General features: G+C 55.7%; 2 protein-coding genes across 2 annotated transcripts; both read left to right on the top strand.

The window, feature by feature from the left end:
- Nucleotides 1-1,419: 1,419 nt before the first annotated feature.
- On the top strand, nucleotides 1,420-9,469 carry TSGA10IP (testis specific 10 interacting protein). The gene is made up of 8 exons (XM_046642814.1): nucleotides 1,420-1,566; nucleotides 2,283-2,425; nucleotides 2,522-3,246; nucleotides 3,408-3,555; nucleotides 5,227-5,397; nucleotides 8,217-8,316; nucleotides 8,532-8,656; nucleotides 9,346-9,469. Exons 1-8 carry the CDS (start codon nucleotides 1,420-1,422, stop codon nucleotides 9,467-9,469), a joined length of 1,683 nt encoding a protein of 560 aa, XP_046498770.1.
- A 943-nt stretch (nucleotides 9,470-10,412) lies between these two features.
- Nucleotides 10,413-26,830, top strand: SART1 (spliceosome associated factor 1, recruiter of U4/U6.U5 tri-snRNP). The gene is made up of 20 exons (XM_046644647.1): nucleotides 10,413-10,929; nucleotides 12,777-12,834; nucleotides 13,221-13,276; nucleotides 13,844-13,970; nucleotides 14,092-14,197; nucleotides 14,459-14,536; nucleotides 14,630-14,729; nucleotides 14,820-14,962; nucleotides 15,054-15,260; nucleotides 15,982-16,106; nucleotides 16,186-16,319; nucleotides 16,418-16,560; nucleotides 23,807-23,980; nucleotides 24,163-24,273; nucleotides 24,549-24,636; nucleotides 25,390-25,480; nucleotides 25,590-25,725; nucleotides 26,341-26,430; nucleotides 26,532-26,653; nucleotides 26,746-26,830. The coding sequence occupies exons 1-20, from the start codon at nucleotides 10,428-10,430 to the stop codon at nucleotides 26,762-26,764; spliced, it is 2,610 nt and encodes an 869-aa protein (XP_046500603.1). The 5' UTR covers nucleotides 10,413-10,427; the 3' UTR covers nucleotides 26,765-26,830.
- Nucleotides 26,831-27,211: the final 381 nt, after the last annotated feature.

The raw sequence follows: 27,211 nt of genomic DNA, 5'->3' as shown, positions 1-27,211 counted from the left end.
AGGTTCGGATGGGTAGGGATGGCAGTCCACCAGAAAGAACAGAGTTGCCCTATTTTGAGTGGCGAGAGAGCTTCACCTGGAGCGTTATTTAGACAGTTAAATGGGATGCGCTCCCTGCAGAGGTGTCCCTGGGAGGGAGTCTGAGGGCAGACGAGTGTCCACAGGAACAAAGCTCTGAGAAAATCATGCCTGTCGGACATCTTTTTTTTTTTCTGGGATTTACTTCCGTGACCTGCCTCGCTGGGGCCGCACCATTGGCTAATTAATAACAACTCTTACATAGCCGTTACGAGCCGTGGAATGTTCTGTGTGCATCTGTATATATTAACTGATTTAGCCCTCACCGCGGCCCTGGGAGGTAGACACGACTGTCACCAGCCCCACGTTGCCCGTGAGGAAACAGAGGCCCCGAGAAGGTACGTGATGAGTGGAGGAGCTGGGATGCAGGCCCCAGCGCTCCCTCTGTGCTCTGACCATCACGCTCTGTTGCCTCCCGATAATGAGCAGTTATTATTAGCAGTAATAATAACAAACGTTTACCGAGTGCGTTGTCTTTGTGATTTCATTTAAACCTGGCAACAAACCTACAGGATGCGCCCGTGATTCCAGGTTTGCAGAGGGAGAAATGACTTGCCCAAGGTCACAGAGACGGTGAGAGCCCAAGCTGGGCCTCCAGCCCTGGCCGGCCGTTCCATCTGCAGGGCTTCAGCTCAGCACCATGTCCCTATGCTGCTGGTCGTAGTGTTGGTAACAGTAGTGGTCAGTGCTGGGCGTCCCGCGGGGATTTACCAAGTCAAGCATTTTTCAAGATGCTTAGAGGTTCAGAGTAAGATTGAAAGGCTCTGACTCCCTCCAGAGCCTCCTCCAGGCTCTGGTTTGCCAGCTGCCTTTTTCCTGGGCATGGCATTCAACTTCCTGGCCTTTCCCACCCTGTCAGGGCCTGGGAGGGCACGTGGTTTGAACAGTGTCTTGTGAGAGTTCAGTGTGGCTCCCATGGGGCCTCAGCCGGGGCTGGGGGGCAGCCCAGGGGCGGGTGGAGGGAGAGGGCCCGCCTCAGGGGCATCTGGCCCAGTTCATAGGGTGTGAGGACCCTTCCAGATGGCTGAGTCCTGAGCTCCCATTTATAGATAGATGGGGGACACAGGCCAAGCGAGGTCAAGGATCTTACACCAGGTCAACGGGGAGTCCTGCAGAGTCAAGAGCAGAGGCAGGACTTGGCCCTGGGTCTCTGGACTCCTAGGCCTAGACTATTCCTCAGTATTCTGCTGAACTCTCTTCCCTCTGAGGAATTTGGCTTCATATACCTTGGCTGACGCTTCCTGGCCAGCTTTTTGCCAGAGCCCTGGAGCCTGGCTGAGGACTGGTCGCCATAGAGATGGTAGGGAGGGCAGTTCCAAGGCTGGCATATGGGGGTGGGGGATGGGGCAGGATGTCAGTATGCTATACACCCACCAACAGTCGGTCAGGACCACACTGGGGAGACCAGGGCAGGACACACGGCTCCAGGATCCAGGGACACCCACAGGGCTGCTCAAGCTTCTGGCCGGCATCTCCCAGACTGAGCAGGTGAGGGAGGCTCCGTGGGGGGACTTCCAACTGCCTAGAGGCAGGCTGGCTCTCTGGGTTAGGGGAGGCCAGGGCTGAGGCAGGCCCTTGAGAAGCCATGAGACTGGAGCTGAGGCCCAGGTAAGAGTTAGGGGGGCCCAAGGGGGGCAGGAACCTTGGGGAGGCCTAAAGGGTGTGGGGCGAAGACAAGGATGATGCCCGGGGATGACTCCCAGACTTCCGGTGGAGCAATTTAGGGAACACTGCAGAGGAGCAGGGTTTCGGGAAAGATAATGAGTTCCTTCCACCTTGGCTTAGTAAGTCCAGGGCCCTGTGGGGCATTCAGAAGAGCCATCCAGGGCCCAGAGGCAGCGCAATGCACTGGTAACTAATCCAGGCCCTGGGGACAGACACAACGTGTTCAGGTCCTGGCTCTACTTACCGGCTGTGTGACCTTAGTCAAGTGATTTCACCTCTCTGAGCCTCAGGGTTCTCATCCCCATGATGGGGTCATAGGGTCCTTGAGTTAATGCGTTAATGCGTGAAAGTCCTGAGCACCCAGCAGGTGCTGAGTAAATAGCTATTTTAGTATGAAGAATTGAGGTCGTGATCAGTTTCAGGGGTAATGAGGGCAGAGGGGCCAGCCAGGGTGCATAGAAGAAGAGGGTCCCTGGGGGAGGTGTGAGGTGGTCCAGGAGGCTTCTCGGAGCTGGACCTCCTCTCCTGTCTTCCCCCAGGGGAGTCTTGGGAGCAGTGATGGTGTAATTCAGGGCCAGCAGCAGAGGTCTCAGAGCGCAGAGCAGACCTCAAAGAAGGACCAGAAGGACCGGAGGCCTAGGGGCCAGAACAAGAAAGGGCATGGCTGTGCTGAGGCTGAGGAGTAAGCAACTGCGGGAGGGGCTGGGAGGGATGCTGAGTGTCAGGCCCTGCTGGGGGCCGGCGCCCTGACTCTGCCCCCTGCCCTCTCCCTCCTCAGTCTCTTCCCCTCTCCTCCTCGGAAACCCTCCTTCCCCTTCCAGTGGGCCTGGGAGAGCTTCAGTGCAGATGGCCGGGCTCTGCTTCAGTCTGGCTCCTCCTCGGCTCCTGGCCACCAAGACCTGCCCTTGCCCCCAGTGGTCCCCCAGCACAAATCCAAGTGCAAGGCCACAGCCAACCTCCTAGAGGCCCCTGGTTTCTGCTGGAAGACGGAGGTTCTAAACCTGGAGAAGAGACAGCAACTGAGGTCCGGGGGCTGCATCTCCATCCCGCCTGGCAAAGGAGAGAGCCAAGAGCTGGAGCCGCCCAGCGAATGTGGCCTCCAGCTTCCCGAGAAGAGGCCAGGATCAGGATCAGAATCTGAGGAGGCCGCTGAGCTGGAAGCCCCTGGTGCTGAGGAGGCTGAGAGGGGTCTGAGCCCTAGGGAGCTGCCCCAGCTTGCCAGCAGGGGCTTGATCTTGGAGGAGCAGTTTGCAGAGGCCATAGAGGAGGCTGAGGAGGGGGAACAGAGCACCCCCCACAGAAGGAGGGCCAGTTCTCAGAGAAAGGGGCGGAATTCTGGCAAGGAGGCCTCAGATGAGGGTGAACCGCAAGGCCAGTGGAGCAGCAGCGCCAGCTCCAACATCCTCCGAAGGCCGCGGAGGAGGAGGTCAAGGGCCAAGGAGCTGGAGGGGCCGTGGGACCTGGAGAAGCTACAGAAGCCGTTACAGCCAGACTTTGACAGTGGTGAGTGTGGGGCTCAGCGCCTAAGCTCCCTAGGAAGCTTCAGAGTGTGGGCAGAGAGGTCGGGGAGCCGGTGGCCTGGACCAGAAGCTCAGACAGGGCTGGGTGGGATTGCCCAGTGGGCTGGGAGAGAGGGTAGTCCTTGACCTCTCTCCTGTGGATAGGCCCCGCAAAGCAGCCCTGGAAGGTGCTGCAGGCTGCCGTCCAGGCTTCCCACCTGAGTGGGAAGACCCGTGCCTTGGGAAATGACGAGACTTTCCTGTTTGCCAACTTCCCTAACCGCACCTTCCACAAACGACAGGAGGCCACCAGGTAAGTGGAAGAAGAAAGAGGGGGGAATCCACGAGCAGGGAGCAGAGAAGGGGCCAGTTCTCCAAGAGACACTGTCATTCATCCTCTCATCCATTCCTCCACTTACCCGTTCACCCAGTCTTTCTGATCACCCAATCATCTATTTAGCCAGCCAGCCAGCCACCCGTCCACCTGTCTGTCTGCTTGGCCAGCTGTCTATTGACACAGCCGCTTTTCATGCAATTCTCATCTTCTATCCATGCATTAATCTGTGAACTAAGTGATTAATGCAACAGACACTGAGGGATGGTAAGGGCCTGAACCAGGTGGCCGTGTGAAAGGAAAGAGGGGGATCCATTTAAGAGATATTTGGAGGCTGGCTCAGTGGGACCCTCGGTTCTTACCCCATCATTCCCTGCTTGAAACCCTCCCATGCTTCCTAGTGCCCTTGGGACAAAGCCCAGATACCTTAGCAAGGAGGCTCCTGTCTCCCATGACAGCTGGTCAGAGCGGCTGTGCCCCATGCTCTCCCTCCCTCTTGTCCTGGGACTGCCCCTCTCCCTCATTCACCCGGCTAACTCAGGTGCATCTTTCAACTCCCAAGTCAGGTGCCCCTCCAGGAAGCCCTCCTCTGTGCTCGCCTCCATCGTGGCTTTTGCCACCCTGCATTGCACTGGAGTGCCGGGCTGTCCGTCCATCCCTTCTATGGGTTGAGGGCTCCCTGAGGGCAGATGCCAGATCTTATTGATCATGGCCTCTCTGGTGCCCTACACAGGACCTGGCACATAGTTGGTGCTCAATAAATATGTGCTGACTGAATGACTGCATCTATGCCTTTATTTGCCTGTCAGTCCATCTTCCTATGGGACCACAATTCAATTATGCATGGATTCGCCAATGTTGAGTTTCTGGCTGTGATAGGCACTGTCCTAGGTGCTGGAGATACATTGGTGGTGAACAGGACAGACAAGGAACCCTCCTCTCATGAGGCTTACCTTCTACTTGGGAAGAAGGATAATTAGTAAAGAAATGACCAAAATGTATAGCTAGAGACTGAAAATCCCTGGGAGGTAGATGGGGTGGTCAGGAATTCTCGCTTTACTTGACATTTCAGCAAAGACCTGGTTGACAAGAAGGAACTGGCAATGAGATCTGGGAGGAGAATGTCCCAGGTCCAGCTAGGTGCTGTCTGTTCCACCATCCACACCATTCATTCATCCCTTCATCCGCCCATTGATCCCATCACCATTTTGTTTCTCTTTCTCATCCATTCATCCATTGGTCTGTCCCTCAAACCAAAAGGCATTCACCTAGTTCCTACCAGATATGGGGGTGAGAGGGAAGAACGAGATCTGGCCCCCGCCCTCCAGAAGAGCTGCTTTGCAAGTGAAAGTTAGTAATACAGGTGAGGTCACAGGTGTGGGCATTGAGCTCCACAGGGCGCAGGACGTTCAGAGTTGGGACACACCGCTGGCTGGAGTGGGTAGGAGGCTTCCAGGAAGAGTGGAGAACGGCCTTGAGCTGGGCCTGAGGGCCGAGCACTTCCACGACAAAGCGCATCCCCCAGGCCCTTGGCTCTCTGGGCTCCTGCCATCCCTCCCTCCAGGCCCCGTCCTCCCCTCCCCGCCCGACCCTCCATGAGGTTCCTGCTCCCTCAGACTTCTCCCACGCCTCTTCTTTCCCTCTCCCCAGAAGCCTGCTCCAGGCCTGGGAGCAACAGCAGCAGGAGGAGCGGCAGCTGGCTGAGCGGCGGAGGGCCCGGGAGCAGCGGGTGCAGCAGCAGGTGTCTCGCTGCCTGGCGGCCTACGCACCCAGAGGGAGCCGGGGGCCAGGGGCTTCCCAGCGCAAGCTGGAGGAGCTGAGGTAGGAGGCCGGGGCTGCGGAGGGCCTGGTGGGGAGAGCCAGGGAGGCAATGCGAGGTGTCAGACAGGGACCAAGGAGAGCCAGCGCTCGCCTGCCCTCAGGGCTGAAACTCCCTGGCCATCCTCCCGCCCCAGCAGGCTGGCAGCACTTGACACTAAGCCATGGGAGGACAAGGGGCTGGGCCACGGTCACCCAGTTAATAATAAGCCCTACAGCTGTGGAACGCTCAGGTTAAAATGTTCTACCTGCATTATTACACTTTCAAATCTTGGTTTTCCAATTTCAAGTGCCAGGCATGCTTACTATAAAAAATCAAATATTACCAAAATCATTCTTGTAGAACTGGAAGAGCGCCTATGATCCCACTGCTGGAGACAACCTCTGTTCATGGTCAGGCGAAGAGTCATCAGTGTTCTTCTCTTCCTATAGTTCGACCGTTAAAAAAAAGGCGAATGCATCCTTAAAAGCAAATGTTTTTTAGATTCGTAACAGGCCCATGAAGTAGGTGTTATCACCACTCCCATAATTCTGCAGAGGAGGAAACCGAGGCTCTGAGACCTTCCATAATTTGCCAAAGGTCCCAAGTGAGCAGCGAGGCTGGGATTCCAAGGCACGCAGCCATTTAGCCACCAGCTACACTGCCTCGGAGCGCCGAATACCCCAACTTTAAATAATGTGCCCCAGGATCTTCCCCTAAAGTCCAACCTAGCAGAACAGGTAACACAAATAAAAATGATCATCAATGCCATTGACCTTGAGCACCTACTGGGTGCAGCTGGCACCGGGGCAGCCCTTTCCACACCTCATCTCCTTTCGCCCTGGGAGAAGCATGAGGTCATGGCAAGTGGGCTGCTGCAGAGAGACAGGAGCGTTCCTGCCCTGCGGGGGGCTACCAAGGACTCAGTGGGGCCCTGACCACCTGCTCTTTGAGGCTCAGCCTTATCACCGCCAACTTCTCAGATGAGGAAAGCAGAGCCCTTGAGAGATCAAGTGTGTGTTAAGGGAATTCTTGGCCAATGATCGGGGAGATGCCTTCTTGCCAGACTTCAAGTTCATTGTTTTTTTTAATAAGGCAGGAAGCGTAAGGTTCAGAATTCTGAGGGACGGACGTCAGTGAGAGGAATGTCGTAAACACACCCCTTTTATTTTCTCCTTGTGAACAGATGTTTTCCATGGGGTCTCTCAGCCCTTACAGCCTGGGGACTTTGCTCTGTCTGAACTGCTCTGGAGTCTCCTGTCCTGCCCAGAAGGGCAGGCACAAAAGAGGTCGCCCTGTGGTAGGCAGGCAAAGTGACTTCCTTTTATTCGGAGATGACAGACAGGACTGGCGTCCACTGAAACCACTTCCCTTCTTGCTTGGGGCTCCAAGACATGGGCTTCCTCTCAGTTCTAGCAGAAATAGCATCAAGAACCAAGCAGGAAAAATGCCTATGACATCACGGGCAAGACAGAAACTGAATGGCAGCTCACGTGTCCCCCAGCCCTCACCCCTTGTAACTGCTGTGAATTCCCTCTCCAATGGTGAAGATCTCTTGGTGCAGCAACTTCTGTTCCTGACCATGGTTTTCAAACCCATCCCTTTTTCTCAAATGGAAGAATGTTCCTTCCTGGCACATAGCCAAGGGTCCTGGCCCACAAGCCCGGCAAGGCAGTGTTTCTCCACAGAGCCCAGCACACTTGCCGGAGGTCCCAGCACAGGTCTCAGAATCTTGCCTGCTTCTCCCCTCCTGTCCTAAGTGTGGCTGCTGCCACCAGCCATGTGGCTTCTCTTACGTGCTTTACAAAGGATGCCTGGTCCTGTGTGTGGTCTGGCCAGAGAGCCCCTCTTGCTGCCAGGATGCTCACATTCTTGAGCAGACACTTTCACAAACTGGTTTTGTTTTTTTGTTTTTGGGTTTTTTTTTTAAAGATTGGCACCTGAGCTAACATCTGTTGCCAATCTTCTTTTCTTCCCCCCTTTTTCTTCTCCCCAAAGCCCCCCAGTAATAGTTGCATATTCTAGTTGTAGGTCCTTCTGGTTGTGCTGTGTGGGATGCCACCTCAGCGTGGCTTGATGAGCGGTGCCATGTCCGCACCCAGGATCCGAATCGGCAAAACCCTGGGCCGTGGAAGCAGAGCATGCGAACTTAACCACTTGGCCACGGGGCCAGCCAAACAAATTGGGCTTTTGTAAATGGATTTGTGCTTCCTCAGTGGACCCCTGATCTTTTTGGGATGTGTTCTTTCATTTGCAACACATTTCTTTGGTTCTTCTGTCCCATTTTCTAAGCTATCTGTTTACCAGAACCATAGAGGATGCTGACAAGCTTGCCCAATCCGTGCTGTGGCACAGAGAAGAAAACTGAGCCCAGAGCCCAGAGTGGGGCCTTGCCCATGGCCTCAGCTTCCCCCTCACAGGTGCACTGTGAGAGGGTGCAGGGGTGTGGACGCCAGGAGAGGGGAGACTTGCAAGCAGATGCCCAGTTGCTCAGAAACCAGTGCTGGCCCCTCTCCCTTGGGGATGGCCAGGAAGCTGGGGGAGCCCTGGCTGCACGGCCTACAGACTGGGCTCAGAGCTTAGTCCTTCACTTCCCAGCTGTGCAACCTTGGACAGGTCCCTCAACTCTTCTGAGCCTCAGGCACATCCTGGGTAAAATGGGGCAAATAATTCCCACCCCACTGACCTCAGGAGGAATCCAGGGCGAGGATGGGAATGAAATGGCTTTGCATAAGCCAGGGCAGAAAGACAGAAACATCAAATCCTTAGTGAGGCCGAGTGGGCTCAGGAGTGGGGATGGCTGTGTCCACAGTTCGCTGCCCAGAGGCCCGTCTCCCCACAGGCGCCAGCAGCGACAGCGCTTTGTTGAGTACCAGGCCGAGTTGCAGGACATCCAGCACAGGGTGCAGGCCCGGCCCTACCTGTTCCAGCAGGCCATGCAGGTGAGGGCCGGCACCTGGGCAGGCAGGTGGCCTCCCTGAGAACAGGGTTCCACCCTGGCCGAGTGGGTAGGGAAGCGAGGTGGGAGTGGGCCCTCTTAGATGGGACCCCTGGCTGCTGCCCATCTGGAAACCCTGGGACCCCCTCAGTAATCAGAGCCCCACGGTGTCCCCGGCAGCCCTGGTGCAGAGCGGGAACCCCTCCTCTCTCTTCTCAGGTCAACGCCCGGCTCAGCGTGACCCGGCGCTTCTCCCAGGTGCTGTCGGCACTGGGAGTGGATGAGGAGCAGCTGCTGGCGGAGGCAGGAAAGGGGGACATGGAGGGCACCTCCAGGAAGCCCAGGTGAGGCCGTCTAGCAGACCAAGGAACCGGCCCTGCCCAGCTGCAGGGAGAAGGGGCACATCATCAGCCCTCCGAGCTCTGCAGTCTCCCCCAACTGTGTCCCTGCCCTGGGCAAAGGAGGCGGGACTCCGTGGGCAGCCACATTGATCCACCCTCCATCTACACTTCGGTCCTGCCCCCGCCACCCCCCGGGCGTGGGGGACTAGCTCTAGCTGTCAGCAGGGCCTTCCCCAGGCCCTGTTCTGCATGTCACCTGAGGAAGGCAGGGCCAGGGTTATTTCCCCTACTTCCCAATGAGGAAGCTAGGGGCCTAAGGGGCAGGGTCTTGCCCAGGGTTACAGAAGCAAATAAGCAACAGAGCCAGTCTGGGAATCCGTGGCCATCCGAGTGGCCACACACCAAGCCCCCATTATGGGCTGGTACCCACGCCAGTCACCTCAGGTATACTGTCCCTTATTCTTTAGAACAACCTGGGGGCAGAGCAGGGATTATGAAGCCCAATCACAATAAGCAAACTGAGGCTCAAGGAGGGGAAGTCACTGGCTCAGGGCCACACAGCAGAGGAGCCAGATTTGAACCCACATCATCAGTGACAACAGCCTTTCCCCTCCTACAGCCCAGGTCACCTTGGGCATGAGGGTGGGGAGCTGCAGGGCCCAGTGGCCTCTATCTGTGTCTTCGTCTTTAAGGAGCCACAGGTCAACAGGGATGAGAATGGAGCACTCTTCTCAGAGCTCCCCAAGGACAGAACCCACGGGGAGCCAGCCTGACAGGCACTCCATCCCAAGCCCAGACCAGGAGTCCAGTCCCTGAGATAAAAATTAAATGTTTTATGGAAAATATAGTGTGGGATTTCTGGTCGTGGTGAGAAGAGGCTGCGCGTTGGGAGGAGGAGGTGGCAGGTGGGCAGGCAGCTCACTTAGCTTGTTCCCACATCCCCCAGGAGCTCCGGCTGTTCTGGCTGCCCCCACCCAGCAGACACAGCCCCGCCTCTGCTCCTGAGGGGTGGGGCATCTCAGAGAGCAACAGCTGGGACGCCTCCACCCCTAGTCCCCAGCACATATGCTGGGTCCCAGAAATTCGAGAACGAGTAGGACAGAATGGCCTCTGCCTTTGACGACTTCCAATCTGGTGGGGGTGGGAGGCAGACCTTTAAAGGGGCACAGACATCACACCATAACAGATGGACTGCACAGGGGCCGCCAGATCTAGCAACTGTGGGGTGGTGGTGTCAGGAGGGATTGTGTGAACTGGGCTTTTAATGTTAAGTAACTTCAAGTTAGAGTCCCTCTCAAGAAACAAACACACACACACAGATGTGCCAAATTTTGCACTCAATTTCAAGGGGTTCACAGACACACAAGCTCATATGCAGCTCCTCAGCAGTTCACAGGGCACAGGTAAGACCCAGTCGAGGGAACGTGGGAAGGCAGGCGTCTGCTGACAATACTGGTTGTAGGGGCTCGGAGACCGGGCTGTGGAGCTGCGGGTCTCAGGAGAACAGGCTACGTCGTCCAACAAAGGATGGAGCCACGACCCCAGGGAATCCACTAGGAGGACGCCTCCTGGAGCGGCAGACTCTGTCCACGGAAAGTCTCTGAGGGAGGCCAGGGAGGGGCTTCCAGTTCCGGGGACGCTGGCTGAGACGGCCTCTAGGTCCTTACATGTTTGGGATCCAGTCTCCCCCAGACCGCGTCCGCGAACCTTTAAGAACGCATGCGCCGTCAGACCACTAGCTCTAGGACCGCCCCCCAGCCCAAGCCAGCCGCGAATGCGCAGTAGGTTCCGATCCCGGCCATCCCATGAGCCTTTGGGGCGGACCCCAAGGCGAACAACGGAAGCAGCCGCTCTTGGTTTCCGGCAACACGACAGCGGCCGCCGGGCGACCCGGAAGTGTTCCCATTTTGCGTCGTCGGGGCTCGGCGGCGGCCGGGCTCGGGGCGGACGTACCACCATGGGGTCGTCAAAGAAGCACCGCGGGGAGAAGGAGGCGACCGGGACGACGGCGGCGGCCAGCACCGGGGGCGCCACCGAGCAGCCGCCGCGGCACCGGGAGCACAAAAAACACAAGCACCGGAGCGGCGGCGGCGGCGGCAGCAGCAGCGGCGGCGAGCGACGGAAGCGGAGCCGGGAGCGTGGGGGCGAGCGCGGGGGCGGGCGGCGCGGGGCCGAAGCCGAGGCCCGCAGCGGCGCGCACGGGCGGGAGCGCAGCCAGGCCGAGCCCTCCGAGAGGCGCGTGAAGCGGGAGAAGCGCGATGACGGCTACGAGGCCGGTGGGGGGCGGGGCCTGCGGGGGGGGGGGGGGCGGGGGGGCGAGGGGCGCGGGTGGGCTGGCCCAGCCACCCCAGGCTCTCTTCGTCAGCGCTTATTGAAGGGTCTTCTTATGGTTGTTTGGGATTAAAGATTGTCTTCCTCTACTAAGCTTTGTGGGGACAGAGATTTTCTGTTTTCCTCAGTTGGCACATCACAGGCCCTCAATAAATGTGTTGATTGAATGAATGAAGTGGTACCAGCCTGTGCATAGGCAAGAGAAAACCTGGTATTGGGCAAATCGTGTAGAGTTCACAATAGAGACAGGAGGCTGTAACATCGGCTGGGGTCGGAACACGAAGGGCCCTGGAAGCCCTGTTCAGAAATTTGAACTTTGTCCTGAGGGTAGTAGAGAGCCATGGATTTGAGTTGAAGAGTGAGTTAATCATATTTTTCAAAGATCACTGCATTGAGATCTGGATCAAGGGTAGACAAGACTGGAGGCCGGGTGAGGGCTGATGGTGGCCTGCACCAAGGCAGCTGCAGTGGGAGGGAGAGACGCAGACAGATTGAAGATGTGTTTTGGAGGAGGAATTAACATACTTGGATGAGCGTGGCAAGGAGAAGGAGTCAAGGATAGCTCCTTGCATTTTGGCGTGAGCAACTAAGTGGGTGGTGGTGTCATTTACTAAAATTGGGTTTGGGAGAGAAGCAGACTTTTTGGGGGAAGGTAATGAATTCAGTTTTGGAGAGTGTTGTGTTTGATGTGCATGGAGAAACCCAGGGTTTGGGCTGGATAGAGCAATTTGGGAGTCACGAGTATTTAGCCGGCAAATGAAGTTGCCTTAGAGAGTGAGGAACGAGAAGCCAGGTCAGAAGTAGAACCTGTGAAATGCCATGTTTTAGCAGTAGGTGGAGCAAGGTACTACAAAATAGGGAGGTAGGATAACCAAAAAGGTGGGAAAGCCATAGGATCTGGTGTCACGAGATCTATGGGAACGGAGCATTGTTAGAAGTGAGTGATGAGCAGTGTCAGACACTGCAGGAGATGAAGCAAAACCAGAGCTGAAAAGAATCCATTGGATTTAGAAATTAGGAGGCTGATGACCTTGGAGAGAGCCTGGAGGGCTTGGGATCCAGGGTCCAGGTGGGATAGAAGGGGAGGAGGTGGGTTGTCAGGAGGGGATGCAGGAAGGATGAGCATGTGGTGGCAGTTGGTTGGGGAGCTCCTCTGTGGGTGTCTAGCTTCTGTCTGTGGTGTTAAGTGAAGTTTCTTGCTGTTTGTGAGGGGGGTGGAGAAGCTCCAAAATGTTTTTTTATCTCTGTGTCCCCAGCATCCAGCACAGAGCAGGCACCAGCAAGTGTTTCTTGACTGTGTGAATTGCACGGAGGACACAGTCATGCTGCCAGCCTGGTCCCTGCGCCGTGGAGAGAAACAGGCCCATAAGCCACTGATATGCTGTGGAGTTCAGGGGAGAGCAGTTCATTCTGATCAGTAGTTCAGCAGGACCTTATGAAGGAGGGGGCATTCGATCTTTGCGTTTGGATAGGGTTTGTCAGCCAGAGTGAGGCCAGGGAGGACAGTGCAGGGTGGACACAGAATATACGAAAGTGGAGAGGTGGCAAAGTGAGAGATGCAGAAAGTTGGATCTTTGGGGTCAGCAAAGGAAGGTATGTAGAAAAGGCAGGGTTCTCAGAAACTGGGAGCCGGAAGGACTTCCTGGGGTGGAAAAAGGCTGCTGTTTTCTGGAGTCTCAGCAAGGCTCACGTGCTGGTGAGGGGCCTTCAGCTTTGGCCCTGCAGCCGGAGCCGAGGATGTGGCTTCTGGGCCCTGTCTTCAGCTCCTGAGCCGTGCTTCTTGTCGTTCCAGCTGCCAGCTCCAAAACTAGCTCAGGAGATGCCTCGTCTCTCAGCATCGAGGAGACCAAGTAAGCACTGTCTCCTGTATGTTTCTGCTCTTTTCTTCCGAGACAAGTGGCTCCAGGGGCAGCTGCTCGGGGAAGCTCTCACACACTAATCATTCTGGTTGGAATTGGAGGTGCCATAGAAATCATCTTAGCTGACCATTTGAGTTATGGAAGAGGACACTAATCCCAAGAGGAATGATGGCATTCTACTGGTTAGGGGCAGGCCAGGCCTAGTGCCCACATTCCCTGATTTGGAGGCCGCTGGCCCTAGGCTGCCTAGGTCAGGCCCTGTGTGTGGGACCCTTAGGACCACCTACTTCCATCCTGTTTTCACCCTGTCTGTCCAGAAATGCGTTGGGTGCCCCCATTTCTTTGAAAGCTTCTAACACTTGTACTCTCGTTTTCAGTAAACTCCGGGCCAAGTTGGGGTTGAAGCCATTGGAGGTCAATGCTGTCAAGAAGGGTGAGTGTGGGGCTGAGGATGGGAGTAAGGGAGGGCATTGGCGGGGGCAGAAAAAGGCCATCCGAAGGGGTCTTTGAAGAAAGTGGGGTTAGAGTACAGGTTCAGCCCCAGTTAGTGGTCATGGGGGTGTGCGTGTGTACTTGCTGACAGGCGTGAGGCCCCTCTTTGCTGTTGTAATGGGGATCTGGGGCTCAGCTTATCCTGTGAGTTTGAATAGTTGACGCAGCATCCTCACTCTGGCTGTGAGGCAGCATTAGGTGGACTAAGGGATGTGCGCAGTTGCTGTGAACTGATCTGGGCTGTGTAGCTGAGGATTTCTTTTACACATTTTACACATGATATGAGGGGCTTTGGAAGATATGGAGGGTCTTGTCATGCCGTGTGGGGTGACACAGGAATCACCGTGTAGGGTGTGGGGATGAAGTGGGAGTAGGGAGGTGCAGGGTTCCTCCCCCATCTCCTGGCCCCTTCTGGCCCCCTGAGCTGGAAGGGGGCAGGGTGAGTGCCTCCCTCCTCTCCCCACCAGCCATGGGCAGGCATAGCCTCACGTCTGGGCCCCCCTTCCAGAGGCGGGCACCAAGGAGGAGCCCGTGGCAGCCGAGGTCATCAACCCTATGGCTTTGCGACAGCGAGAGGAGCTACGAGAGAAGCTGGCGGCTGCCAAAGAAAAGCGCCTCCTGAACCAAAAGCTGGGGTGAGGGGGTCCCAGCCAGGGCGGGCAGGGGAAGGGCCTGAGGAGGCCACCAGGGAGCTCTTGAGTTAGGGTGGGGGAGCAGAAGCTGGGCTCCCAGAGGGTCACTTTCTCCCCTCTTCAGGAAGATAAAGACACTGGGCGAGGATGACCCCTGGCTGGATGACACTGCAGCCTGGATCGAGAGGAGCCGGCAGCTTCAGAAGGAGAAGGACTTGGCAGAGAAGAGAGTGAGGACCTGGGTGGCTGGGGTGGTTGCTCTGTGCCTCCGGTGGTCTGAGCGGCTGCTGAGGCAGGAGACTGGCCCTTGGGAGGTGAGGCTGGGTGCAGAGGCAGGAGACCCGTGGTCGGCGGCGTCTGCTGTGGACTCTCAGTGGCTTGCCTGCAAAGCCTGCTCTTTTTGCACTCCTGCTTGGTAAAGGTCTGCGTGTCTTCTGGTGATCCTGAATGGCCTGAGGTCATAGGTCACCTCCCCTGTGCCCATCCTGTAGGCCAAGCTGCTGGAGGAGATGGACCAAGAGTTCGGCGTGAGCACTCTGGTGGAGGAGGAGTTCGGGCAGAGGCGACAGGTGAGGCTGCTGTGGCGGCTGGCGGGGCACTGCTGTCGTCCGTGCTGGGGGGTGGGGGCTCCGGACTCAGCTGGACCTTCCCCTCCCTTCTAGGACCTGTACAGCGCCCGGGACCTGCAGGGCCTCACCGTGGAGCACGCCATCGATTCCTTCCGAGAAGGAGAGACTGTGATCCTCACCCTCAAGGACAAAGGTGAGTGGAGCTGGGGTGCTCTCGTTGGGGCACGGGCCCTGCTGAGTTGAGGGCAAGCGCGAATGGCCGCCACCCCTGCCCTGTCCGCAGGCGTGCTGCAGGAGGAGGAGGATGTGCTGGTGAATGTGAGCCTGGTGGATAAGGAGCGGGCAGAGAAAAACGTGGAGCTGCGGAAGAAGAAGCCCGACTACCTGCCCTACGCAGAGGACGAGAGCGTGGACGACTTGGCACAGGCAGGCGGGCAGCAGCGGGGCTCTCACGAGATGCTGGCTCTGGCTTTTCAGGAGCCAGGCTGGGTCCCAATCTGTACTTTTTGCCTTGTAGCAAAAACCCCGCTCTATATTGTCCAAGTACGACGAGGAGCTCGAGGGCGAGCGGCCACAGTCCTTCCGTCTGGACCAGGGTGGCACGGCCGATGGCCTCCGGGAACGGGAGCTGGAGGAGATCCGGGCCAAGCTGCGGCTGCAGGCCCAGTCCCTGAGCACGGTGGGACCCCGACTTGCCTCCGAGTACCTCACGCCCGAGGAGATGGTGAGCCCCCTGGCCTCCACCTGTGCTTGTATCTGGGGTAGTGAGTCCTTCCCCTCGGGTCTCGTACTGTCGGAATGAGCTATGGAGAGAGATTGAGTGTTCCTGTGGTGCTTGGCCCGTGTTGATGAGCAGTAAACGGCAATCCTGGGAGGTGCTATGGGGAGGCAGTGGGTGTAGACAGAACAGGGACTGTGAGCCAGATGGTCCTGAAAATGCCTCTGCCACGTAGCCAGCTTGTACCTTGGGTGAGTCATTCAACTATGAGCCTGAGGCACCCCATCTGAAATGGGGATGGCAGCCTCTTGAGGGCTCTTACGAGGATTAGCAATAATGTGGGTGAGTGGTTATTTTATAGCTCGATGTGGATCTTGTATTTGAGATGACTGTGTCAACGCAGAGGTAGACAGCTGGCTCAGTGGATTGGTTGGCTAAGTGGCTAAGAGCAGGACTCTGGAGCCAGGCGAGCAAGATTCACAATCCCCGCTCTCCCACTTAGGAGCTGAGTGACCTTGGACAAGGTACTTAACCTCTCTGTGCCTCAGTTTTCCTCATCTCACAGGTGGGATGACAATCGATGTGCCTCACGTCTTGTTTGTGTATGTGACGTGCTCAGGACAGTGGCTGGCACAGAATAACGCTAGAGAGTCGTTCATTCTCATGGGCTTCTGGCTGTCCTTCCCCTCCTGCCCTCCTGATCCCTTCTCTCCTCTCCTGTCTTCAGGTGACCTTTAAAAAGACCAAGCGGAGGGTGAAGAAGATCCGCAAGAAGGAGAAGGAGGTGGTTGTGCGGGCTGATGACTTGCTGCCTCTTGGGGACCAGAGTCAAGATGGGGACTTTGGTTCCAGGTGGGCTTGGACACCCGTGGGATGTGGGGGCTGGGCTGGCCGAGCGGCTGATGCTCACTGGCGAGGCCTCTTCCTGCAGACTGCGGGGCCGGGGTCGGCGCCGAGTGCCCGAGGCAGACGAGGAGGCCCCGGAGGAGGAGGAGAAGGAGCCTGTGCCTCAGCCCCCGCAGTCAGATGACACCCGAGTGGAGAACATGGACATCAGTGATGAGGGTGAGGGGCCCGGCCCCTGGGAGTGGGCAGAAAAGGCAGGGAAAGTGCCCAGGGTCCAAGGAGATGACCTGAGCAGGCATCCTGTGTGTTTCCCGCAGAGGAGGCCGGAGCACCGCGATCTGGGTCCCCAGAGGTGCTGGAGGAGGATGAGGCGGAGCTGGAGCTGCAGAAGCAGCTGGAGAAGGGGCGCCGGCTGCGGCAGCTGCAGCAGCTACAGCAGCTGCGAGACAGCGGGGAGAAGGTGAGCGCTCTGGAGGCTGGGCACAGGTGGGCGCTGGCCTCCGCAGGGCTGGGGCCTTCGGTGACAGGGGTGTCTGTGGGGACCTGTCCTTATGAGCACGTGTGTCAGTGTGCCATTGGATGCAGCACCTGCGTTCCGATTTGGATTTTCTCTTTTGCTTAATACCACGTTCTTAGTAGATTTCTAGATTTCTGCAGTGTTTTCATGTAAGCTGGCTCTCTCCTTTCTTCCTTTCTGTGTATGTCTGTCGCCTGCCTCCTGTGAATATGGCATTATCCTAGGGCTAGGGGGTCACTGTGAATAGGTCAGCCAAGCGGCCCTGTGCTTGTGGAGCTGCCTTTCTGGAGGAGGGGCGGGGAACAGCAGTGAACTGTGAACACGCGAGCAAACAGGGTAATTTCGGATGGTGATTAGAGCTGGGCAGACAGACCAGAATGACGAGAGAGTAAGTGGAGGGTTGTGTCCCAGACTGGGTGTTCAGGGCCGACCTTTCAGGGGGTGACTTTCGTGCTGAGACTTAAATAACAAAGGAGCCAGCCTTGCAGAGAGCTGGGGGTGGGGCGGACGGACTGAGGAGAGTGGCGGCTGTGGGGACAGCAGATGTCCTTTGGGGAAATGACCTTAGAATGCTTGAGGACTGGGTAGGCTGGAGCGGAGTGAGGGCATGGTGGTGTGAGCTGCAGTGGAGAGGTCACTGGGGTTGTCGCTGCCCCACGTGGGGCACTCAGGTGTGCCCGGTGCTGCTGACGTGCTTTGTGTGTTGATTCACTTAATCCTCCCAGCAACACCTATGAGGAAGGCTCTGTTATCTCCATTTTACAGATGAGGAAACTGAGGCACAGAGGTATTAGGCACGTTGCCCAAGGTTACGTGTCTGATAAATGGCAGAGCTGGGACTCAAACAGCTTGACTCCAGAGTCCACGCTTTTAACCCTGCACCTCCCACCTAGGGAGGGAATGGAGCTGGAGCAGTGAACCGCAGGGTGCCCACCATGTGGGGCAGAGTAGAGGCAGGGGCTCCGGCAGGGGAGTCGGAGAAGCAGCAGCCCGCCCCTGAGGTAGGAGGAAAGCCACAGGAGTGAGGCATCTCTGAAGCCAAGAATGGCTTCAAGAAGGGGAGTCGGGGTCTTCTGACACTACTGAGAGGCAGGTCCAATTTGGCACAGTGGAGGCAGTTCCAGGGGCTTCAAGACGATTGAAGAGATGGGAGTTGAGGAAGTGCGGGCAGCAGCTTGGGACAATTCCTCAGAGCAGGAGTGTGCAAACTTTTTGTTAAAGGGCCCAGATAGTAAATATTCGAGGTTTAAGGGTTTGTGGTCTAAGTCACAACTACTCAGGTGCTCTGCCAGTGTACTGAAAGCCGTCACAGACAACGCGTAAGCGAACGGGCATGGCTGTGTTCCAGTAAAACTTTATTTCCAAGAACAGGTGGTGGGCCATGATTTGCACACATGTGCTCTATAAAGAGGATCAGAGAAATGGGGCAATAGCTGAAGGGGGTGTGAGTTGAAGGAAGTTTTCCTTTCTTATACTTAATGATTAATAGCATTAATATTTAAAAAATACATCCAAGAATCATGGAGTTTATGGCTGAGAGGGTTGTAGAGGTTATGTAGCCCAGTGGTTCTCAGCCTGGCCGTGACATTAGTATCACCAAAGAAGTTTTCTCGTTTGTTGTGTTTTTTTTTGGTGGGGAAGATTGTCGCTGAGCTAACGTCTGTGTCAGTCTTCCTCTGTTTTGTATGTGGGACACTGCCACAGCATAGCTTGATAAGTAGTGTGCAGGTCTGCGTCCAGGATCCAAACCCACGAACTCCAGGCTCCTGAAGCAGAGCCTGCAAACTTAACCACTACACCACCAGGCCAGCCCCCCGAGGAAGGTTTTTAAACATATCTGAGCCATATCCCACATCATTTACATGCAGAAAAGTTGGGAGAATCTTCCAATGAACGCTTTTATGTCTCCTGTCAGATCCAGTAATTATAAACCTTTTGTCACAGTGCTTTTTGTCTTCTCTTCCTCTTTGTTTTTTTCATCCACTGGAAGTAAGTTGTAGACATTGTGACTTTTCACCTCTAAGTACTTCAGCAGGCATCTCACACCCTCAAAGGAGTTTTTGTAAGTGATAGAGATTCTAGAGTATGTTTGATGCTGATCCAGGAAAGGTATTCATGATGGAAGAGCAGAAAGGAGGAGATATTTTCAGGAGCAAATCCTTAAGAGGCAAGGCAGGGATGGGACATAGAGTACAAGGGAGGGGTGGCCTTTGAGAGAAGCCAGGTCGTGTCATTCATTTCAGGAGGGAAGGCGAGGGAGGAGACAGCAGATGCAGGTAACTGGGTGGAGGAAGTCAAGGGACCTCCTGTCTGATTGCTTCTTTGTTCTTCAATGAGGAGGTGGCAGAGGTGTGGGGGTGGAGAGGTGGGACTTTGTTTTGAAGAGTGGAGATGAGGCACCCACGGGAGGGGAGGAGGTCTGCCGGGCCACGTGGACTGCTCAGGGAGGTTAGTGGGGACTCCTCATTTGCAGTAAGCTCTCATGAATTTAAAATGGATCTGACCAGAACCTTTATGAATTTCTTTAGCCCATTCGTCTGCTCAATATGGTCAGCTGAGTAGGTGACATCTGGGATTAATCAAGATGGGGTTATCTAGGGAAAGAGGGCAGGGCAGTTAAAGTATTTGCAAAGGAGGGATTGTATTGATGCTCCGTAGGATCCAGGCTGGATGATAAGGGACAGAACAGGAGGAGAGTGATGGATGCAAAGATGGGGACTAGAGTCTTGATGAGGTTGAAGAATTTCTGGACTGAGGTTTATAGAGGAAGTGAGCTGGAAAGGGCGGATGTTGCAGACAGAGAGAACACTTGGAGTTGAGATTTTGAAGGTGGGGATATGGTCATTGGTGATGATAAATCCAGGCAGGAGAGTATGGACCCCTGGAGGGAGTGACTAAGGAGGGGTTGAGAAAATGATCATCAGAGGTGAGGACATCAAGGAACCTCTGGGGCAGTTACTGGAGGCATCGTTTTGGATGCGGAGGTCACCAAGAGTAAAGACGAGAATAGAAATGCAGAGGGAGACAGTAAGCTGGTGCTGAAATTCTTAGTGAAAGAGGGGGTGAGGTGAGGAGGTGAGAGAACACCTGGTACCCAGGCCCCTGAGGCAGGAGCGACTGAGCTTGCTCAGGCACTTCACTGAGGCCAGCGCAGAGAGGGCAGGGGGAGGAGTGATAGGCAAGGACACGCAGGACAGCGTCAGAGGCCAGATCAGGCAGAGCCTGACTGTTGCAGTGAAGATGCAGCCATTAGAGGACTTTGATCTGAGTTCTTTTTTTTCAAAGATCATTCTGGCTGCTTGTAAAGAGGACAAACAGATTCCTGGTGGGAGGAAGAGAGGAGTTAGAAGGCGGATGCAGTCATCCGGCCAAGAGGTGAGGGTCTGCTAGGGTGGCGGCCGTGGAGACAGGAAGAAGTGGTTGTCTTGGGAATGTATTTCGAGGGTAGGATCAGCAGTGTTTGCTGATGGACTGCATGAGGGATGCGAGTGAATAAGAGGTTGAGGATGGTTCCCAAGAATTCTGACGTGAACAGCCCGCCAGTGGTAGGGCCATTTACTGAGATAAGAAAGACTAGGGGAAGAACAGGTTTGGGGAAGAAAACCAAGTGTTTGGTTTTGGTTAAGTCTGAGACACCTCTTTATTAGAGGTGATTGATGTTGACTAGGCAGTTGGACGTGTGAATTTGAGCTTCAGGGGAGAGGCTGAGACTGGAGATACAAACGTGGAAGTCAGTATGTAGACAGGAGTTAAAGCCGAAGGATCAGATGGAGTCACCAAGAGAGCGAGTGTAGATAAAGAAGAGAGTGCAGGGCTCCGAGAGAGGAGCCTGAGAAGGAGAGCGAGTGAGGAAGGAAAAGAGGAAAGGGGTCGTCTTGGAAGCCACGTGAAGAAAGGACCTTCAGGGGAAGCGTGTGAGCAACTGTGACAAACACTGTGGAGAACGTGGACGTATCAGGAGGTTGACAATTGACCTTTGGATTGGGCAACGTGGAGGTCATTGACGGCCTTGTCTAAAGTCACCTCTTTGGGGCAATGGGCAATGAAGGCCAGATCCCACTGGTTTAGCAAGGTGGCTGGATACAAGATTAATAAATGAAAGTCAGTTGGCTTTCTGTGTATCAGCAAGAGATAGAAAATGTAATTTTAAAAAATACACCATTTATGAAAACAATGTAGATAATGAGATGGTGTGGCTAAGCAGTAGAAGGCAATATGGATAAGGATCAGGATAGCAACAAAATTAAAAGGAATAAATGATGTGCCAGGTCTGTATGGGAAAAATTACAGTCCATTTTTGAAAGACATTAAGAAGATGTAATTAAATTGATAGACTGTTTCAGTTGGCTGGGGTTGCCATAACAGGTACCTCACACTGCATGGTTTAAACAACAGAAACTTCTTTCTCACACTTCTGGATGCTGGAAGTCCAAGATCGAGGCATTGGCAGGTTTGCTTTCTCTCGAGGCCTCTCCTTGGTGTGAAGATGACGGGCTTGTCGCTGTGTCCTCACATGGCCTTTTCTCTGTGTGCCTGCATCCTGGTGTCTCCCTCCTTCCTCATAAGGACACCAACCTGTTGGATTGGGGCCCACTCTTATGACCTCATGTGACCTTAATTATCTCTTCAAAGACTTGTCTCCAAAGGCAGTCACAGAGGTCGGGCCTCAACATGTGAATTTTGAGAAGACAACAGTTCAGTCCATAACAACCATGTTCATGGATAGGACTCAATAGTATAAAGATGTTGGTCTCCTCAAATTAATTTATAGATTAAATGCAATTCCAATAAAAATCCCAATAGGTATTTTTGCGGAACCTCGCAAGCTGATTCTAAAATTTACATAGAAGATCAAAGGGCCCCAAATAGCCAAGACAATGTTGAACCATAAGGTGGTGAGATTTGCTCTAAGATATCAGGGCTCCTTCTACAGTTATAGTGAGTAAGGCGGTGTGGGATTGGCATACGGATGGACTAAGAGGGCGAAGTGACGCAGTCAGTTCGCTATTTAAAAAAAGGTGAAATTGGGTTTGTGCCTCACTCCTTACACAAAATTCACTTACTGATAAAGACTCAAAGTAAAAAACATTTCAGAACAAAATCAAGGAAATTATGCGTATGACTTTGTGGCAGAGAAAGATTTCTGAAGATATAAATGTAAAAAAGCATGAAGGAAAAAACTAACATTTAACTACTTAGAAATTAGGAACTAAAGTTTTTTTCAAAAAGATAGCATGAAGAATATAAAAAGGACAGGCCAGAAAGAGAAGATATTTGCCCGTACACATAACCATCACTAGGTTGGTGTCAAGAATATATAAAGAACAAAAGTTGACTTGAAACAGACGTAGGCAAAAGACCCTAGGAGGCACTGCGCAGAAGTGGAAGGATAAGTCGCCAATAAAATGCCCAGTGAGGTTCGGCTTCGTTAGTGATCAAGGGAAGGTGAGCTAAACAATGATGGGCCGTGTCACACCCACACCATTTGGCAAAAATGTCAAAGTCTGACGCTGTCAAGTGTCAGTGAGGATGGGGAGCAGCCGGAATCTTACACACCCTTTTCATGGGCGTGTGAGTCTAAGCAGATTGGGAGGACATTGACATATTCTCAAAGAGTGAAGTGTGAGTGCCCTGTGGCCCCACGGTCCCCACTCCACAGTGTGTTCCCGGAGAAACACTTGCCCACACTGCACCAGGAACCAGGCATCAGATTCCTTGTAGCTGCCTTATCTGCGACAACAGAAAACGTCTGTCCTTGGTGCACCAGATGCCTATACTGAGGTACATTCATATTGTGGAGTATGATTCTGTAGTGAAAAGCTGTCAACTGTAGCCACTCATGTCAAGATTAATCTTGAAAAAATAGACGTATGTATATTTTTTTTTGCTTGAGGAAGATTAGCCCCGAGCTAATATCTGTGCCAGTCTTCCCTACTTTGTATGTGGGTCACCGCCACAGCTTGGCTGCCGACTAGCGAAGGTCCATGCCTGGGATCCAAACCTGTGAACCTGGGCTGCTGAAGTGGAGGGCACGAACTTAACCGCTATTCTGGCCCCAAAAATATATATATATTTTTAAAGAGCAAATCACAGAAAAATCACACAGTATGATTCAAATTACATGATGTTTAAAAAATGCACAGTGAAATAGCATAGTGTTTGTGGGTAGGTCCTTATGTGGTAAAGCTATAAAGACGAGCTGGTGAATCGTGACCACAAATATGGGGGAGGAAACAGGGCTTTGATGATGTTTGTCTGCTGGGTGATGGGTACAGGGACGTTTGATTATTGTTATTTTTAAAAAACATAATGCATGTGTCAGAACCCTTTTAGGTTTATGATGACATTCATTAAAAGATAAATGTAATAAAATGGAAGGAAAGGAGGTACAGAAATGGACATGCTGACTAGAAACTTCTCTGAGGAGTTTGCTGTTAGGGGGCAGAGTAGTGGGGCTGCTGGGGTTGAAGGAGGATTTTTGAAAAGGGAGGTCCTAGGTAGTTCTTGTGTGCTGATGGGAATGACGCAATAGAGGGGACAGTGGGTGCAGTCAGGGGGACAATGTCAGGAACAGGGTTTTGAGGGGCCTCAGAGCCGTGTCAGGTGGAGGGTGGCCTGAGGTAGGAGCAGGGCCGGGCTTCTGCTGTGACAGGAGGGAAGGCAGAGGGTGGGGGTGGGGGTGGATTCCGTGCTGGAAGCATGTGGAAGGTCCACGGGGCATCACATCTGGGGCCTCAGGGAAGGGGTTCTGGAACAAGCAGTGTTTACACCGAGTCCTGAAACAGGAGTTTGCTGGGGGAAGAGCGGGTGGCAGAGGAGTGGCAAGGGAGGCCTGGCGTGTTCCAGGTCCTGAGGAGGGCATGTGAGGCTGAGGTGGCGAGTTGAGGGGCTTTGGAGAAGGGTCGGCACAGGCCTGGTCCTGAAGGGCTGGGTAAAATTTTGGATATTCCAAGGGCAGTAGGGAGCCATTGACGGCTTTGGGGGCAGAGGAGTGGCAGAGTGGAACTGGTGCGTGTGGAGAGTGGGGAGCGGACTAGGGGTCGGGGAGGAAGTGGAGGCCAGTCCGAGGCCCACTGTGGGCAGGGGGAAGGGCTTGTCTTACTGCCACCAGGGAGGATCTTGGGTTCCTGGTCTCAATGGCACCACCCCAGAAATGTCTGGGTTTGCCCACAGCCACTCCCTCCCCCAGGTGGTGGAGATTGTGAAGAAGCTGGAGTCGCGCCAGCGGGGCTGGGAGGAGGATGAGGATCCGGAGCGGAAGGGGGCCATCGTGTTCAACGCCACGTCGGAGTTCTGCCGCACTCTCGGGGAGATCCCCACCTACGGGCTGGCCGGCAACCGGGAGGAGCAGGAGGAGCTCATGGTGGGTCCCCAGACGGCTGCCCCTCCCCACCCCGCCCCCCGGCCTGCTCTGCTCCTGGCTGGGGGCCCTGTGTGGGTGGTGATGTTAGCCCCTGGTCCTCAGGGACCAGCCTCAGTGCTCGGATGGAGCAGGCTGGCTGTGGGCCAGGCCACCCGGGCCGACTCTGGTCTTCTGTCCCCCAGGACTTTGAACGGGATGAGGAGCGCTCGGCCAACGGCGGCTCTGAGTCGGACGGGGAGGAGAACATTGGCTGGAGCACAGTCAACCTGGATGAGGAGAAACAGCAGCAGGATGTGAGGGGCGCGGGGCTGTGGGCGGGCAGAGCGAGCGCAGAGGGCACACAGTCCGCTGGGGTGGGGCTAGCTGTGGCTCCTCAGTGTCCCAGAGCCCCGGTCCCCTCTGCCGTTCATGGGCTCTGTCAGCCTCAGGGTTGTCGTGGGGATTAGAGGTGGCAGCTGGTTGCCCAGGCCTGTGCACAGGGTGGACACAGTCTTGTGTGGTGGGTGCTGACTGGTGGGTAAGCCCGGGGGGCCACTCATCACGTCCCTCCCCGTGTGCTGCCCCCCAGTTCTCGGCCTCCTCCACCACAATCCTGGACGAGGAGCCCATTGTGAACAGAGGGCTGGCAGCCGCCCTGCTGCTGTGTCAGAACAAAGGTGAGGGGCTTGGGCGGCCGTGAGCCCGGTGGGGCCTGGGGGCTGTGGTGGGAAGGGCTGGTGGGCGATGGCAGGTGAGGCAGGTGCTGGCATGGCTTCCTCTGGTCCCCTTTGCTGCCACTCTCTCATTCCTGGTGCCGTGAGCCACTCCTCCAGGACCTGTGAGCCGCCCCTGCTGCACCCTGGTTCGAGAGCAGTCAAGGAGCGGCTGGCCTTTCTGCTCTGTGTGCCCTGTTTTTGATGGCTTTGCCCACATAGCTCTTACAGAGCACCCTTCATCCTTCAAGGCTCGGCATCTCCTCTGGGGAGGAGGGGCGGAGTTGGAGCAGTCCTGGCTGTGGCACAGAGAGACCCTGGTATTGGGCTCCACTCTGCCATTTGCTTGGCCAGTGGCCCTTGACAGGGGCCTGATTTCTTTTTTTCCCCAAGTAATTTTATTGAGATCATAACAGTTTATAACGTTATGTAATTTCGGGTGTACATTATTATTTGTCAGTTTCTGAATGCGCTTCATCGTGCTCACCCCAGGAGTCTCATTTTTATCCGTCACCAAACGTACGTGCTGACAGGGGCCTGATTTCTGAGTCTCTCTTTTTGACTGTTTGTTTTGAGTGTCTGTCTACAAAATGGGCCCCGAGGCCTTTACTCTTGCGGCCTGGCTCTGAGGGGCCCGCTGGGGCGTCAGGCCTGCCCGGGGGCTGCCCCTCTCTGAGGGGGTGGGCAGCCTGGAGTCTGACCGCCCCCTCTCCCCAGGGCTGCTGGAGACGACGGTGCAGAAGGTGGCGCGCGTGAAGGCGCCCAACAAGTCGCTGCCGTCCGCCGTGTACTGCATCGAGGACAAGATGTGAGGATGGCAGGGCGGGCGGGGGGCCGGGGCCGGCGGCAGCTCGGGACAGCCGGGGAGCCAGGCCGGGTGGGCAGCAGCTGGCACTGAACCCCCTGTCTCGGGCCAGGGCCATTGATGACAAGTACAGCCGGCGGGAGGAGTACCGTGGCTTCACCCAGGACTTCAAGGAGAAGGACGGCTACAAGCCCGACGTTAAGATCGAGTACGTGGACGAGACGGGCCGGAAGCTCACCCCCAAGGAGGTGAGGCTCTGAGGCGGCCGCCGAGGCAGAGCGGTGCCCCGGGGTCTGGGCTCGCCAACCGCTGGCTGGGGGCCTGGCGGAGTGTCAGAACCTCTGTCCTTGGTTTCCGTCTCTGGTGGGCACTGCAGTCCCCCTTGCAGGCCTGGCGGGAGGCCCCGACAGGCACCCTGGCTCCTTTGCCTGCCTTCCCCCTCGGTGGCTTGACCTGGCCTGAGGGCCGCCATCTGGCGGGCAGTGTCCAGACCCTGGGCTGACTTCTGAGCTCTGAGACGCCCCAGCTCCAGCTGGCGGCCCTCGGCGCCTCTCCCGACCCCTCTCTCCCTCCCAGCCCCGCCCCACCTGCGCCCTTCCCCACCGTCCCCGGGTTTGCTGCCCTCCTCCCTGCAGCCCCAGCCCAAGTGTTCTGGCATGGCCTCCGCACGGCAGGTCTCAGCGCAGGTCCCAGCACCCCCATGGCAGCTCATCCATCTCCCCCACTCTGCTGGGAGCCCCTGGGGGGGCGCCAGGGTCGGTGCCCTTCTCCCATCCCCTTCCTACACACCCCCCAGGCCAGCACTGAATCCCCACCCTGGGGACACAAGTGGCTCCAACAGGGTTCCTGCCCCTTGTCCCCAGGCTTTCCGGCAGCTGTCCCACCGCTTCCACGGGAAGGGCTCGGGCAAGATGAAGACGGAGCGGCGGATGAAGAAGCTGGACGAGGAGGCGGTGGGTGGCCCGCGGGGATGGGGGGGTGGCCTCTGCCCGTACTGGGGTGGCTGATGTGCTGGGGCCCCTCCTGCGCCGTGCTGACCGACCCCGCTCTGCAGCTCCTGAAGAAGATGAGCTCCAGCGACACGCCCCTGGGCACGGTGGCTTTGCTCCAGGAGAAGCAAAAGGCCCAGAAGACGCCGTACATCGTGCTCAGTGGCAGCGGCAAGAGCATGAACGCGTGAGTGGGCGGCGCAGGCGGGCAGGGGCGGGCAGGGGCGAGCGCAGGGCCTGGGCCCACTCTCCAGCCTCATGGCCCTCTTCTCTCCGCAGGAACACCATCACCAAGTGAAGCCAACCTCCCTTCCGGTCCCCACCCCAACTTTAATATTAAATAAAGTCCCCTCCTTATTTTTTCCTCCCTGGTCATGGTACAGATTCTGGGGTTAGATCTGGGAGGAGCGTCAGCGACACCACCCTCAGGCAGGCTCTGTAGTCAGCTGTGTGACCTCAGGCAAGTCACTGAACCTCTCTGGGCCTTAGTTCTGCCATTTGTACAATCAGAACATTTCTGCTTTCTAAGCTGTCTTGTGAAGATCAAATGAGCTCGCTCATTCATTCATTCATTCACCTGGAATTCAGAAGTGGGCAAGACCCCTCAGAGGTGGCTTAGAATCTGGCCTCTGCTAGGTGAGACCTGGTCATCAGATGACACGAATAACTAAAGGAGATGACGGGAGAGGACAAGCCCCGATCCTCTGAAGCCGTCCTCCACCCCACTCTGGGCCCCAGCCCGCCA

The sequence above is a fragment of the Equus quagga genome, chromosome 17 (assembly GCF_021613505.1).
Source record: "Equus quagga isolate Etosha38 chromosome 17, UCLA_HA_Equagga_1.0, whole genome shotgun sequence".
NCBI classification, from domain to species: Eukaryota; Metazoa; Chordata; class Mammalia; order Perissodactyla; family Equidae; genus Equus; species Equus quagga.
This window is presented reverse-complemented; position numbering and strand designations above follow the sequence as displayed.

Excerpts from the sequence above, each read along its gene's own strand:
- TSGA10IP (XM_046642814.1), top strand. The coding sequence starts at position 1,420 with ATGGGGCAGGATGTCAGTATGCTATACACCCACCAACAGTCGGTCAGG. Across the intron at positions 2,426-2,521 it reads GGCTGTGCTGAGGCTGAGGA|TCTCTTCCCCTCTCCTCCTC; the intron begins GTAAGCAACTGC and ends CTCCCTCCTCAG. Across the intron at positions 5,398-8,216 it reads CGCAAGCTGGAGGAGCTGAG|GCGCCAGCAGCGACAGCGCT; the intron begins GTAGGAGGCCGG and ends GTCTCCCCACAG.
- SART1 (XM_046644647.1), top strand. The coding sequence starts at position 10,428 with ATGCGCAGTAGGTTCCGATCCCGGCCATCCCATGAGCCTTTGGGGCGG. Across the intron at positions 15,261-15,981 it reads ACCTCACGCCCGAGGAGATG|GTGACCTTTAAAAAGACCAA; the intron begins GTGAGCCCCCTG and ends TCCTGTCTTCAG. Across the intron at positions 24,274-24,548 it reads AGGAGAAACAGCAGCAGGAT|TTCTCGGCCTCCTCCACCAC; the intron begins GTGAGGGGCGCG and ends GCTGCCCCCCAG.